The 16,806-nt window shown below is 35.7% G+C and overlaps 1 protein-coding gene across 2 annotated transcripts; it reads right to left on the reverse strand.

Annotated features, from left to right (window-relative positions):
• Positions 1–209: 209 nt before the first annotated feature.
• On the reverse strand, positions 210–16,411 carry LOC109102227 (TBC1 domain family member 5-like). 2 transcript variants are annotated; one of them, XM_042776616.1, is made up of 23 exons: positions 16,260–16,410; positions 11,179–11,246; positions 10,964–11,063; positions 10,675–10,720; positions 10,440–10,548; positions 10,223–10,312; positions 10,058–10,132; positions 9,895–9,962; positions 9,375–9,477; positions 9,147–9,235; positions 8,946–8,996; positions 8,742–8,811; positions 8,462–8,634; positions 8,009–8,151; positions 7,589–7,695; positions 7,173–7,258; positions 6,739–7,028; positions 6,489–6,551; positions 5,317–5,525; positions 5,019–5,115; positions 4,853–4,932; positions 4,316–4,630; positions 210–1,372 (listed from the first exon to the last, which is right to left on the reverse strand). In XM_042776616.1, exons 3-23 carry the CDS (start codon positions 11,058–11,060, stop codon positions 1,133–1,135), a joined length of 2,601 nt encoding a protein of 866 aa, XP_042632550.1. In that variant the 5' UTR covers positions 11,061–11,063; positions 11,179–11,246; positions 16,260–16,410; the 3' UTR covers positions 210–1,132. The 2 variants fall into 2 exon arrangements, with proteins under 2 accessions (XP_042632550.1, XP_042632551.1); XM_042776617.1 differs by lacking the exon at positions 6,489–6,551 and having other exon boundaries at positions 16,260–16,411.
• Positions 16,412–16,806: the final 395 nt, after the last annotated feature.

Here is a 16,806-nt window from a genome sequence, read left to right on the forward strand (position 1 = left end):
AACTGACCGCTAGATGTCGCGTTTAAAAAATCATGAGCTTCATATTTGGACTGAATTTTATGTCACGCGCCTCAAAACCAAATTGGCTCACTCACTGTCTGCTGGTTGACTGTGTTTAGGTAGGCTAGTATAAGGCCAATCATCATCTCCACAGAAAAGGGAAACAATTGGCTAAAAATTACATAAGAAAAATGTACCGTGCACAAAGCTTTGGATTAGACAAGAGTAATGCTTTTTATTCATCCAGAGTTAATAGTATATCAGTATTAGAAACATCCCTTGTGTCATGTGCAGAACAATACACAGTTACCACTGGAACCAAGACAAAATGAGACTACTGACAACAGAGAAATACTAGAACACAAAAGTATCACATATCATTGGTTTAAAAAAAAATGACAAATATGAAAGAAATAATTAATAATTTAACAAATGACTATGTTGTGGTCTAAAATCGCAAATCTTAAAAAAAAGAAAATACAGACAAAAATGGAAAACTGTTCAGGCACTGGTTCATGGAAAATCAGTAAAGATGAGTTAGTGAATGATAGCGACACTCAGTCCATATTGATAATAGAGCTCTCTACTACTAGATTGAGCATCTGTCAATGTCCCGGCTGTATCACAACACTAAGTAATCCAAAAGAAGACAAAGACGGAGATAGAGGGAGAACGGTAGCAAATATAACTTTTATCTGAGGCAGAGAGTGTGTTAAATGCATTTCACGGGATACTGATTTAGGAGAAAACAAATATAGGTTTTCCTCATAGACATCGAGGTGATGTTGAAAACTTTCAGTCGTAAGGGCATTTTCAAAGAAAATTACAGAATGGAGATTCTGATTTGAGTTGAGGCTGCTTTTTATGGCTTTGGATACCACATTTAGGTAACGGAGCAAAGGATCCATGGTAAACATGGTACAGTATAGGGCCTTAAAAAAAGAGACATTTGAATGAGCTTGTACTTAAATACACAGCCAAAGGTCCAGGATTTAAGAAACAAAATGTGTGGTAGTTCAGTAACAGGGCATGGGGCACATGAGGCAATCAGCCTGAGTTCATATCTGCAGCGTCCAGCAGAGTTTCTTAAGTGTTGGAGATGGGTCTAGTCATATTTAGAGGGAATCCAGGTTCAAAGGTCAGTAGGATTAACAATAGTGAAATCAGAGTCCTTGCTGTGAGTGCTACCGTCATCTGGACTGGAGGACCCAGATGTGGTCCCCATCAGAGGGTCTTGAAACTCCGCCTTGTTTAGGCCTCGTACATGCTTAAAGAGTGGAGCCGTGGTGGTTATGCTCTGCTCCTCACTCTCAGATGGCTCGCCATCCTGCGAGACCAAGATGTAGTCATCCCAGTTTCTCCCTTCAGTGGCCTAAGATAAAAAGTAAATAAAAAGCGTATGAAATTGATGTATTTACAGTTGTGTGTTTGGGTGAATCACACGATCATTTTGGGGCAAATATCGATATATGCAATCAATTTATCAGCATCTTGTGTAATTCAAACCAGTGCTAAAATTAAAACAATAATAGAATGGTTAAACTTTTCAAATAACCAAGAGACTATTTAAATAAAACTGAAATATAAACATTAGAATATTAGAAATGCTGCCTTGGCAAAGTACTAAAATGACTAAAACTGAATTAAAATAAACCTAAATAGAAATATTAATAATAATAATAATAATAATAATAATAATAAAATGATTCAAATAAAGTGAAAATAATAAAAATATAAAAATAAAAACTAACTAAAAATATTCATAAATATTATAATAGTATATTTATAATACTTAAAATATTTCTTTTTATGAATTAACAGCCCAAAAGATAACACCACACACAAAACAAGTAAATTAAGATTGTTCATTATTATTATGTTTTATTATTCCATAACAATTGTGACCCTGGACCACAAAACCAGTCTTAAGTCGCTGGGGTATATTTTTAGCATAGCCCAAAAAAACATTGTATGGGTCAAAATTATCGATTTTTCTTTTATGCCAAAAATCATTAGGATATCAAGTAAAGATCATGTTCCATGAAGATATTTAGCAAATTTCCTACCGTAAATATATCAAAACATAATTTTTGATTAGTAATATGCATTGTTAAGAATTCATTTGGAAAACTTTAATGGCGATTTTCTCAGTATTTTGATTTTTTGCACCCTCATATTCCAGATTTTCAAATAGTTGTATCCCAGCCAAATATTGTCTGATCCTAATAAACCATACATCAATAGGAAGCTTATTTATTCAGCTTTCAGATGTATAAATCTCAATTTCAGAAAATTTACATTTAAGACTGGTTTTGTGGTCCAGGGTCACAATTAAGGAATTTTTCCCCAAATCTCATTCTGTAACACAAATAAAATAAACAAAAAATATTTATGCATCATTTGTTGCAATGCCTTTAATTAATTTGATAAAAAACACTTTTTATTCCTATTTTTTTACTGTAATACAATTATAATGCATCTTGTATGGTCATAACAACCTTTATTTACTTCCTGTAATAAATATTATATATATATATATATATATATATATATATATATATATATATATATATATATAGATAGATAGATAGATATATATATAAATAGAAAAACTTTATTTCTGGTGTACTGAAGTAAAACCTTTAAACAGGGTTCCCACACCTTGATTAACTTCAAATTCAAGGACCTTTCAAGGTCTTTCCAGGTCCAATACCCTCAAATTCAAGGACTTGATGTGGGGACATTTCAAGTGAGAGCGAGGGTACATCGTGTTATCTTGTAAGATACATTGTTACGGTTTTCATGTCTCAAACACAACTATTCAAAAAAGCTTTTATTTTTTTCCATTTATTTTTGGCCATGACAGAGATCTAATATTCTATTTGTTGTATTTCTGTTTTGCATTAAACTGAAGAATATTTGGTACATCCTACACTGTATTCTAAAATGATCTGATATTAACTTATGCATGGATTTTATTGTAAAGAGCTTAGGCTCATGTAACCAGAAGTTTAAAGATATATGAATATGCTTTTAAGTTTTTCTTACCTCATGGATTTACATTATCTTAACAAGCAAAGCAATTCAACATTCATTTCACAGTGTGTCTGTGAAACATTGAGGTACCATCGTAGTAGATTTGTGCGCGCATGAACGTCATGTAGGGTGACCATATTTTAGTTTTCCAAAAAGAGGACAGTGGGTGCGGGTGCGGGTGGGGCGGGGGGGCGGGGGGCTGGGGGGCTGGGGTGTGGTTGGTTAGTGGTTAAAGTAGTGTCCAAAGTAGTGCAATGACCATATCCCAAATATCAAAACTGAAAATGTCATTTCCATACCTAAAAATACATATTTTACAGTTACTGTTATGCATATTGATCATAAACACAGCTAAAAAGCTTCCTACCAGTGGCCCTCCTTCACAAAACTTAACATCTAACACAGTTTTATCATAGGCAGAATGCAAAATGTTTCAATACAACCATTTCAGTCAAATGTAATTTAAACAACATTTCAAACATTTAACCCACGGGGGAAAATTAACCCATTAACAGTTTAAAACTAGCCATAGGAAAGAAAAAAAAACCCCCGCAGACTTGGCAACCCTGCATTCAACACGAGCTGCAGGAGTCAGATTTGACTGATTACAGGTTGAGGAGAGAAAGATGGCTGATAGACCATCCTGCAGGATTTGCTGCTCAACAGATCCTGAGCTTATTGACAAATATCTGATCTTACTTTACACAGAGCGTGCATGATCGTGTAAACAGAAGTGAAAGCGAGCGCTCATTCAAAAGAGATTTAAATACTCTACATATTGATAGATGATGTAATAGAAAGTAAAAGCCGAATCCCCGACAATTTGGGTGATTCAGAAATCATCTTGCCGGAGGCATTTTTTTAGGTCCAAAAAGAGGACATGTCCAGAAAAAATAGGAAATATGGTCACGCTAACGTCATGGCAACGTACAACACAAAGTACCTCACGTGGGAAACACTTAACGTAATGCGTAAATGCGCGTAACTAATGTAAATCAAGCATAGGTCATAAAGTGTTCCCGAAATAACACATTAGCAGACCAGAGGGAATAATATGGATTTTTTTTCAGAAAACTTCTTGCACAAAATAAATTCAAGCACTTTTAAGGACCTGTCTCAATGTATGTTTAATTTCAAAAACTTTCCAGGGCTTGAATTTATTTTTATTTTTTCAGATTCACAAACTTTCAAGGACAAGTGGGAACCCTGTTTAGATGAATTTTTTAAATGTGCATGTACTTGCTCACATTAAAAAAAGCTTTGTGTAATCCTCTCTAACCTGTGGCTCTGGTATTGCAGTGATATTCTCAGTGGTCAAGACCTTCTCCTCCTTCTCCTCCTCCTCCTCCTGCTCCTCCTCTTCTTTCTCAGCTACCATGTCTCCTTCCTGGTGGTCTTTGCGCTGTGGAGCCTTTTGTTGTATGCCAGTAGAACCAGCTGTGTCTTCAGGCAAATGGTCTGGATCACTCTGGTCCTTTAGTGTGCTATACTGGCTAGAGCAGTAGTGATCGTCTGCTATGGTGATCTCTTCATTCTCCTCTGACTCCAGCTGGCTCTGGTTGAATCGGAGAGCCCCCTTCAGGATGTCCTTAATCTGGGACAATATGGAGAAAATTAGATCTGTAATTCAATATTAATCCTAACAGATCTCTAATAGATTTTGTGTCACCCTGAATGGTTTGTGTACTAATTACATGGGTACTTGCCAATAAACAAATAAATGAACAGAATACAAATGTTGTATATACTTTCTATTTATCTTCATATTATTATTAAAAAAAAATTTTTTTTTGCAAAGCAGAGACCTGATTCATACCTGTTTTAGACCAGCAAGTGACACCAGAACCTCATCTTCCTTCTCCAGATGCTCCTGCAGTATCACATCTTGAATTTTGCCTGTCCATCAATCAAAGCAGAATCATTACCATTCCATCACCAGCGTTGGTTTAGTGCAGAGACGACTGTCTGGCTCACTGACTCACCTATGTGCACGTTCATCATCCTGGCACAATATTTACTCATGGCCTCTAGGTCATTAATCTGACCCTGTAAGAAGGACACCTGGGCCTCCAGCTCCTCCTGTGTGTAAAAATACATGTGTATAAATTAGCATACATACAGGGGCTAATAAACACAAAAACAGGAGCTAGAACATCCTAGTAATTCACATGCTATTTGAAAATAAAAGAAGGGACGCAAAATTAGAGTCTGGGAATGTGAAGGTAAAGTTGAAGAGTAAACATGATTACAGCAGTTGCAAAGAGTAAAGATGCCACTTACCGCATCCTTCTTGTTTATAGTCTTACTGTGGGACCGTGAGCGACTGATGTTAAAGAAAGGGTCTTTTTTTGTGGCAGAGGGGGGAGGAGATGATGTGCTGGAGACTCGGCCCCTTGACACTGGGAGAGGAGGGGAAGACATGGCATGATCCCTCCCACCAGACAAACTTTCAGTGCTGGGGGAGGAGCTAACCATCCAGGAGGTGTGGCCTGTAAGGTAGACATTACAAACTTTTCAGACCGCAAGACCAAAAGTAACAGAACAATTTTAACATACCATACAGTAAGCTACATAAATAACACAGAGTTTGAGAATTACACAGCATGCAGTAAATCACAGATACAAATAAATCAGAAGTTAAACAAAACATGACCTTAAAAATAGCAGGATCTCATTTGTACTTTGAAGATGTCTAATAAGACATGTTCACAGAAAGTTCAGAGAATAATTATACCTTCATCCAAAAGAAATTAGTACTTTTATATAGTGAGTATGAATTAATTTAATCAAAATGACAGTAAAAACAGTGTTAAACTTTCTATTTATCCAAAAATATTGAATACAGATAGCTCACGATTCCCACTAAAATATTAGGCAGCACAACTGTTTTTAATATTAATAGTAGTAGTTAATGTTTCTTGAGCAGAAATTCAGCATATTAGAATGTTTCTGAAAGATCATCTAACACTTAAGACTGGAGTAATGATGCTGAAAATTCAGTTTTGCCATCACAGGAATAAATTGCAGTTTAAAAGTTTACAAAGAAAATGGTTATTTTAAATTGTAATACTTTATCACAATAGTACTGTTTTTACTGTTATTTTCAAACAAATGCAGTGTTGGTGACCATAAGAGACTTCTTTTAAAAACAGAAACAATTAATCCTATCAACCCCAAACCTTTAAACATTAGTGTAAATTAATTACTTTCATTTATTACATAGTATCTGCACATAGTAGCCTGGTGGCAAAAAGCAGCATGACTCAAAATACACGATTACACCAAGTTTATTTGAACACAGACACACATTCATGGATTACACAGCAGACACATCACAGTGAAAGAAAAAAAAAAACAAAAAAAAACAAACAAAAAGCATGATCAAATAAAATGCATTTATACAGCACACATGCACACTCCGGTGCTGATGTTGTTGTCATGGAAGCAGTTACCTGGGGTATCAGAGTGAATCTGGGCAGGGAGAGATATCTGAGAGGCTCCACAAGAACCTACATCTAATAGACAGAAGAGTAAGGCTACAGCACACACCTATTCTGTCACATGTTCCTGTGCTTAAGCACATGCATGTACACAATCACATCATAATCCATGCACACTGAAATATTAATAACTTCTGGAGGTAAAATTAACACAATCCATAAGCGTACGGGGTCAAAAAGGTGTGTGTACATGTGTGCTCACCTTTGCTGAGGTGCACTGGCATACTTTCAGACTTCAGCAGCCGGTGCTGATGCTGCGTTTGTGGGTATGGCTGCGATTTCATCTGCTTGTTTGTGGGGGTGGGGCATGATGGAGGCTCGGCCAATGGGCGTGGCACTTGAGCTTGAGGGGGAAGAGCTGATATCACATCACTATTAATTGGCGAGATACCGCTGGAACCACCTCCAATCGGCGCGATGAGCTTCCGGCCAAAACTAAGAAGAGAACTGGATACTTTATTAATGTTGAGAGGTGCTACTTTGGTGCTGGCCCTGGCGGAAAAAAAAAAGAAAATTGTAAATAAATATTGTAAATATACAGTGTATATTATATACATTATACTATATACATGAATAATTGTATTATTAATTCTTAGATGTGCTTAAAAAAAGATTATGCACAAAAAGACAAGATACCGAGTCTTGTTGACCAAGTCAGCCCCACGGGTTTTGTAGTAATCAAGGTTTTGCTGGAACTGGTAGTTGACAGGTCGTGGATTATTCTAAAGTTATATAAAAAGACATGACAAAAATAAAAAGTTATACATAATGTACTTTCAGCAGCGTCTGTGCTTTTGTGTAAAGCTAGGTTAAATCTGTGTTTAGGACACTGGCCTTAATACCCTAAAATTTTAGAATAACTAATAATAACAATAATTAACACTCTTATCACATTACTAAATATTACATTTATAATAAATATTATTGTATTTTAATTATACATATTTACATATTTAATATTATAAATTGTGTTTGTAATATAATATTTAGATTTTTTTAAATAATATTTATTTATTTAATATTATTAAAAATGAAAATGTGCATTACAGTACCTTAGGGTCTCTGAGAAATAGTGCTTTGAGCAGCAGTGAGTGGATGTCTCCAATAGGAGGATAGTGCATCAGGAGCCCGAGACATGTCTGGAAGTTACTAGCGATCACTATGACATGAAAAACACAGGAACGATAGTCACTGCATATTCAAATAAGTTGATAACATTCTTTTAGAGCTCTTTGTTAGATACATGTTCAGTGCCAGCAGGCATAAGCCAACTCATATGCATGCCATTACTTCCTGTCTTTGGATTTGTTATGTAGTGATGCGATATGACTCTGTTAGTGGGTTTATATTGCTTGCTATCTACCGGGCTACAGGGTGAACACTCAAAGTGTATTCAGGCCTTAAGAAGTCTATATCTTGTGTTCCACTGGTTTTCGTTGAACGAAGCACAGACAAGAGAGAATTGAACTCACATGCATCTCTGATGTACAGAAGCATAGCGACAAACACGTAATCCACCAGGTCCAAAGTGATGCTGTCTGCAAAAAGAGCATCCCAGACCACTAACAGATCCTGCAGGGGAAACTCTCGACCAAACAGCAGTCGAACCCAGCGACTGCCCACAAACACACAGAAACAGACAGAGAACTCATAAATGATGGGAAAAAATGACAAATTTATTAAAAAAAAAAAAAAAACACTTATTGTTTAACCTATATTTAATTCTACCCCGTTTATTTTCAACAACACGTAGAAATGGCAAGAAATAATGATTTAAATAAGTAATATATACATTTATAAATATTCAATAATATTATTAAATATAATTCATTACATTTTCAATTAATAATAAAACCTTTTTAATAATTATTATTATAAAAAATAATAATATAATAAAAAAATATACAGAATTCATGCATACTCACATGCCATAAATCTGGGGAGCTATTTCTAATCTGTTGAGGTGCATGTACAGTTCAATGTCGTGTTTCTTTAATAGCTGATCCTGAATTCGGTTGACTTTGGTCACTATTGCAACAGAAGGGCCCGAGTCCTGTGGTCTCGCAAATGGGATGCTGGTTAACATCTCTTCTTTGCCCTGAAATATTTAAGCATCATTTAACTAATGTTAGCAAGACTGACATTTGAAGTTAACACAAACAAAATAGCAATGCAATACGTTTAACATAAAATGATTCTTTGTACCTTTCTGACCTCCCGCTCAAAACTGCTGAACCAGGGTTCTGCTGTCTCCATGAGCAGAGAAAACATGGCACTATGGGATAATTATTGAAGAACACAAAGATGGGTGCAACAGATTGAGCAAAATGTATTTATCAACTATATTCATTTAAACAGAGACATGGCAATATAGTTTAAGATCTTCCAGTGTGATAATGTGTTACTCACTAAGCATCATGCTCGTGGAATTTAGGATCTAGAAGGACTTTCATCTCTTCACTGCAAATAAGGAAAGACAGTTTAAATAAATATACTAAGAATTACTGAGAACTCCATTAATAATTATTCAAAACTCTACGCAGAACAAATTTAAAGTTTAATTTGAGCAAGTCTTCAGACAGTCTCTCCTGTGTGGTAAATAGGTCAGACCTGGGATTGGCCGTCTCACTGGCATGTTGAAACGCCTGGTGATCACAGTGAAGAACAAACACTATAGGTGCCAGTAACTCATGCATGCCCTGTAGAAAGACAGAGAGGATAATGTAGAGAAGTCAATGATTTTTTTGATCAAAATTTTTATTAGATACATCTGAGCCAGTTTGAAGGGTTATGTTGTTGTGTGGAAGTATCTGTCACAATCATTAAGTGTTAATAAACCTGCTTATAGAGTAGCTGTTCGTTTTCTCGTGCATAGCAGAAGAGAATATCGGTCAGCTTCGTCCTGACATCCTCTTCCTGGAAGAACACCATCTCTGGAAACCTGCAGACAATCAAGGAGTTGCAGAAATATAATATAATAAATATAATATAATAATAATAATAACAATAATAATTTGTATGGACAAAAATTAAACTAAAATAAACGGTTTCAATTATAATTTTGGTGTGCTCATTTAATGAGTAAAAATTACAAACAAAAAGATACATTAACATTTAAATAAATTAACACTTATTCAGCAAGTACAAATTAAATTGATTAAAAGTGACAGTAAAGACATTTACATTGTTGTAAAAATTCTTTTTTTTAAAAAACTATTTTTGTTCTTTTGAACTTTCGATTCATCAAAGAATCCTGAAAAAAATGTATCACAGTTAAGCACCAAATCAGCATATTAAACTGCTTTCTGAAGGATTATGTGACACTGAAGACTGAATTACAGGCAGTTCACACACTTACGTTCGTAAAACATCTTGTTTGATCATGCTCCTGAGCTCCTTATCCTGAAAGAACTTATTCCATAGACTCTGAAGAGAGATGCAGAGAAAAAAAGTTGTAAATCAAACTGTAATGGACAGATCCAGCCATTCTTACGGTTCTTCTAAATTGGCTGTTTTCTCACCCCTTCATCCTGTGACAGTGGGTTGTTCACCACCAGGTCCTGTTGGCCGGCAGCTTTGCGAGGGTTTGTAATATGCTGTAGTTCAAGACAAACAATCATGATTTAATGTCAAAACCTACTGAAGACACATAAATCACTGCCATGTACATGTGTGCACACACATACCGTCTCTTTGATCTTCTCATACTGTGCTCTGTGTTCCTTGGTTCGACTGATCCATTGAGTCTTATCTTCTGGCAGGACGTCCAGATAAAGCTGGAACCAACAAAACCAAAGCTCATAATATTTTCTTCCCCGCTTGGCACAGAAATTGCACACTTAACCTTTCAACCCCAATAACAACAAGTAAACCTGTCATCTGTCATCATCAGCTAGCCATTACCTTCCAGCATACGCTGCGGAATCGGCTGCTCCGTAATCGGCCGTTAATACCAGTCTGCCTGATCCGCGCCAGGTAGTTACTGTTCTGGAACAAATCATCCCATTCCTTTCTGTAAAGAGCATGTCAAACGGAAAGTTAGAGGATAGAGGTATACCTTCATCACACAGCAGTGAGTTTCACATGTGAACCAGAGTGGATCTCTGATGCTTTGTGACATTAGGGAAAAATTAATGACCTGTATGACTTGAGCGTGGACTCAACAGTACTATCCAATGATCCTCCTGAAATAAAAGAAAAGAAAATTACACAGAGAAAATAGTTAAGACATCACAGTTGCAAGTCTGTAGTTTTTGCACATCATTTTGAACATGAGAGCTGTTTTTTTGTTCTTATATACCAGTTAATAGCAATAGTCAAAATCCAATCACAATACTTATCAACATAAATGCATAAAAAAAATATGCAGCCCTATTCTTCACAATGTCAGGTCTCAAATTTGAATGTAGCAATATTAGGTTACTTACGATCTCTGTTGCAGTTGTAGTTCTGTAGAGGGTCGTAACCTGTCTCCTGCTCCTCTTGCTGCAGCGGATGTCGTGTTTCGAAGTTTGGGTGCTGCATGTCCTGCAAAAGCACAGAGGAAGAGCTAAAGACTGTGATATCAACATACACCACTGAAGCCACAATCAACACTACAGTACGAAACAGGAACTACATCAGGTATTGTGTGGATACTCACTGTTAGACTCGCCTGGTTCTCCTCATAGGCCTTATCACACTGGAGACCACAGTCCACTAACCATTAATCTGCCAAACAGCAGAGCAAAACAAATGAATATACCGACAGAGCCTCAACTGACAATATTAATGGCTTACTTTTCATTGACTTTGCAGATTAAACTATTGGATAGCATGAAGTATTTTAAAGGGATAGTCCACTCAAAAACTAAAATTCTGACATCATTTACTCCCCCTCATATCGTTCTAAACTGTATGACTTTCATTCTTCTGCGGAACATAAAATAATGTATTTTGAAGAATTTTTGTAACAAAACTGTTTAAGTTTCCATTGACTTCTATAGCATGGACAAAAATACCATGGAAATCAATGGGACCTGAACATGTTTGCTTACCAGCATCCCTCAAAATATCTTCTTTTATGTTCCACAGAAGAAAGAAATGCATTCAGGTTTGGAATGACATGAGCATGAGCAAATGATGACAGATTTTTTATTTTGGGGTGAACGATTCCTTTAACACTGAAAACAAACAAATTTAGAATAGTGCGATGGAAACAATGGTAAAAAAAAAAAAAACCGTCTCCATCATCAACTTTTCAGGACTGGTTAGGACAGAAACTCAAATCAACACGCCAGAGACCCAACAGCTGTTATCATGTCTGGTTAGTATACAGTAAACAGACTGTGTTTGTTTGGATTAATTACATGGTTGCATTTCAGTCAAAAGCTGTTTGTAATTAAATCCAAGTGTAGCTGCTAATTCTGGCACCGAATGTAAATGTATTTCACAGACCGAATGTTTCTCAATTCATGACAGCAACATTAATGAAGAGTGCCAGCAACTCGGTTCTTTAAATGATGTTTAATTGGATTGTGTATATGACTGTACCATCACCTCAGAATCATTATACCAGCAACACTTGTGTTCATTTACCAGAATAACCAGCCATGCTAACATTTGACAGATGTGCAGTGAATTAAAACAAGTCTTGACTCAAACTAAGAAACAAAGAGGCAAACAAACAGAGCTCATTTGATCTTGTATATGTGGAATAATTGTTCTGCAGCAGTGAGGGGAAGGGAACAATCACACTGGCAGTGCCATGCGCTGTTTCGAAGCGATTCCCAGACATTTATAAACCAAAAATATCTCAGCTCCGACAATCCAGAGCCAGACAGTGCTGATGTGACAGCATTAGCCTCTAAAAAGTGGAAAAACTGGCTTGTCTGGATTTCTTTTTCTATTTTTTTAAACCTAAATCCATTCTGTTGTTTTTAATGAGGTTGCATTTAGTTCTGAACACACACAACCTCCAGCAAACGTGCTTTATCAGTTATCCAGATGAACTAATAAACACTGATCTGACATCTCACTACACCAACAGACAGCCTGTGCAACTTATGCATTATATATATAACTGTTATATTAGCTGATATATGAAGAAACGCTGCCGAGGAAATTGCCACTGTGGGGGTGGCATGGTAAAAATAGACAAAATAAAATAAATCAAATCAAAAAGATATTTAATTATATAAATTATATTAATAATAAAATAATATAAAGAACAACTGCATTATTATTATTATAATTAATCAATCAAAATAAAATAATAACAATTACATAATAACAAAAAAAAAAAAAAAAAAAAAATAAATATAAAAAAATAATAAAACTAACAATACTAATAATAATAAAAGCATCCCTCCCCACTGACAGTCATTCAAAAGTTTGTTTTCTGTCAAAATAAAAATGTTAATAAATCATAAATGGCAGATTTCAAATTTTATAAGCTAACAGATAGCTTTCCTCATGTATAATAGACCTCCCTGGCCCAGCTCAATTAGATTTATGCATTAGCTCTGGTACAGCGGGAAATCCCAGGATCCTCTGCAGTGAAGTACAGTGCAGGAAATTTGCATAAAGCCTCAGGGACAACTAGAGGAATTATTAAGTCAAGGCAGACACATGAATAATAATTAAAATGCTAATCAACAATATTGACCTGGACCTGCTAGATGCCTCACACAAAGGAATTCAACTAAGACTTTCACCAAAAAGATTATTAAGTAAAACAATTAAAAACAGAAATAAAAATAACTCTCTGTAATTAGATGTTTGGTTTGTGTAGCATGAAACTCTTGTATTAAAGGGATACTCCACCCTTAAATGAAAATTTTGTCATTAATCACTTACCCCCAGGAGGCTTGAGACTGTCCCATAGACTGCCAAGTAAATAACAGTGTCAAGGTCCATAAAAAGGTATATGAAAGTCGTCGTCAGAATACTCCATCTGCCATCAGACGTGCAATCTGGGTTATATGAAGCGACGGGAACACTTTTTGTAAGTGATGAAAACAAAAATAATGACTTTATTCAATAATTCCTTTGTCAACAGTCTCCTCTGTGTCTCTCCATATTACTGTATGCTGCGTATACTCTTCTGTGTCATCCACACCACAAGGATGCCCTGTTTCTATGTGTATTTAGCTTTGATTTGAAAGAAAACAGTGCATTCTTGTGTCTTCTGACGACGACTTTCATACCTTTTATGGACCTTGACACTGTTATTTACTTGGCAGTCTATGGGACAGTCAAAAGCCTCCCGGTTTTCATCCAAAATATCTTAAATTGTGTTCCGAAGACGAACAGAGCTTTTACGGGTTTGGAATGACATGGGGGTAAGTGATTAATGACAAAATTTTTATTTTGGGGTGGAGTATCCCTTAAATGTTCAGTTTGTTTCTCTGCAACTACTGCATTTACTGGCACAGCTGCAGGCTAAAGCCACCACTGATGCAATCACTCCACAAATGAATCCTTGCATATTTCATTAGCGCACACACACACACATACCATGCATAAATATTTATCACTGCATCAAATAACTGTGGTGGTAGATATTACTTGATTCAGATGCAGGGCAAAAGTTCCTTTGCTTGTATATGTGTGTCTGTATGTGCTTATACACATGCATAATCAAGGAGAAAAGTTTGATTAGAATTAGGGCTGAATATATTTTTTGCATATAATTTTGATTTAGCTAAGATTAAAATGGTATTGTCTCCATTTCAATACATTAGTATTGGAAAAGACTATATGCAGTCCTTATTTATTTTGTGTGTACTTGAAACAAAGAAATGAGGACCTGAACAAAAATAACAACTGTGAGAAACCTGTGCTAAACCAAAATGAAGGAACAAAACAACCATAACTCACTAAAGTAACTAACTAGGGGGAAAAAGTAATTTGCACAAATAGAAATGCTAAAGGGAAGTTACTTTAGACTAGTAGTAAAAATAAAATAAATCTTTAACACTGTTTTGTTAATTAGGATCACAAAATAATGCATCAAACATTTAAGGAGCTTCATGAGACAAAACCAAGCTCATTACATCAAAATGTGTGTGGGCGTAGAACACACCAATAATGAGGGTTACAGAAGCAGACCAGGCCTAAACCTGTTTAAACACACTCACATGCCTTCACTTCATCAGCCAATTACAGAACAGAGCTCCTGCGCCAATCACATGACAGTAGCCTGTAGGAATTCTACAAGCTACTGGGTGAACTCAAAAACCTTATCATTAGTGCAGAAATATGCTTGGTTATAATATTAGAGCAGTACTGAATTAAGAAAAGAATGTGCACATGTCCTAGTTATTTAATATACATGTATTCACATACAATGATAAACTGAAACTCAGTGGTGTTTTCCAATATTACAGGACTAAGAGTAAGCCTATATGTTTCTTATAACATGTATTAACCAAATGCCATTAGCTAATTATAATCTGACATGGTTTGTATGCATTAAATACTGCAGCATGACAGGCGTTTAACTCAGATGTCACCAAGTGTGTGTGTGTGTGTGTGTGTGTGTGTGTGTGTGTGTGTGTGTGTGTGTGTGTGTGAGCAAGTGTGAAAAAGGGCAGCGAGCTGATCTTGTGATGCCACGGTAAATCTTTTTCTGTTCAGACTATGTGCCCTCAGGTCCAAAGACAATCATATAGTCCTCCAAAGATCATGCTGCCCTACTTCACAATTATATTATAATGTTATATATATATATATATATATATATATATATATATATATATATATATATATATATTTTTTTTTTTTTTTTTAAATTATATTAATTAAAGGAGAAAGAGGAATCATGAAATATCAAATCCTCAATAGATTCTCAGAAAGGGCGTCACTAAAATTCAGGTGGTCATTTTTCCATTTTAGTTATTAAATTACATAACGTTTATATCAAATGCTTTATTTCAATGCTTTATTTATAAACTTTATATACAATTTTAATTATCAGCATCTGATCTGTCCAATATTGAAAACAGATAATATCAAGGCTTAATATCAGGACTCTGAAAATACTTTTATCTATGTTCTCTATTATAAGTTACAACGTTTTGTTGCATCAAATTTGTTTGAACAGACCATCTTATCATATCGGCCATCATATTGGTTAAGTCGGTTAAGTTGGTTATAGCTTATCAGCAAAACTGTAACCACTTCTTTAAGACTAGAGGAGACCAAACATAAAAAATTAGGTATCAACAATTGAAAACCAGTATCAGTCACACAATATTCTGAATTTAAGGGGGAATGTGTCCCAGTCTATTCCTATAATAATACAGCTTTCAGATACGAGGACCAAGATTTAAGCATCCCTAACCAGAAGTGAAAATAAAAATGGGACATTGATCCATAATGTGGTCAGACATCAATTGCATAACCAATGAAATATAGTATGAAACGTACAGGCATCCCTACAGCCTAAATATCAAAGACAGATTTCAAAATGATAGTTATAATTTCTCATATCCAGGTCCCCGACGCCTACTGTTGGGGATATACATCAGAAAACTGATTAAAAGCGGTTAATAAATTTGGATTTATTAAGGGATATGTTGAGTCGAAAGGCCTTACGGGGCTGGCAGCTCTACACTTCCGATATGAAGCATTGCACAGCATTTCACACTCTTTATGTCTCTGCATTCAGTTTTCACAAGCACTCCGACGATCGCAAATGACAGTTTCAATGCAGTAAAGGGAATTCAGCTGATATTTTACCTGCAATGCTTCAGGCGGGTCTGCCCATTCTGCCCGGTGCAGCATGCATGTAAACACTAGCGCGAGTCAGGCGGATGTGCCGCAGAACAGCTGATCAGACACGTGACTCAATCCGGACGGGAAGCCTGGCGCGAGCTCTGATTTCACAGCGCGCGATATTTTATCCTCAATTATATCGAAAATAAGTCATCTAATATAAGAGTTGTGGGTGGATTAGTGAGAAATATTTCTTGATATGACCCAAAAGCCACCATATGACACCATACACCACAAATAAACCGTGCATTTAGAGACTGGCACAGCAAATGTCCCCCTTTACCTGCCATTAGTTTTTGAAATAGCAGATTAATTGAGCAGAAATTCATCTGATGAATCAGAGATATTTGCTAAAAATCTTTGTAACACAAACATTTCATTTAATTATCTCGTAATCACAAATTGACAGTCAGTACCCTTAAAAGCACCTGTCCTCAGACCATAACTCTTATATAATAAATATGGCAGAATAAAGTTTTTTTTTAATTTATATTTTAATATTCTTTGTAAA

Source organism: Cyprinus carpio, chromosome A19 (assembly GCF_018340385.1).
Source record: "Cyprinus carpio isolate SPL01 chromosome A19, ASM1834038v1, whole genome shotgun sequence".
NCBI classification, from domain to species: Eukaryota; Metazoa; Chordata; class Actinopteri; order Cypriniformes; family Cyprinidae; genus Cyprinus; species Cyprinus carpio.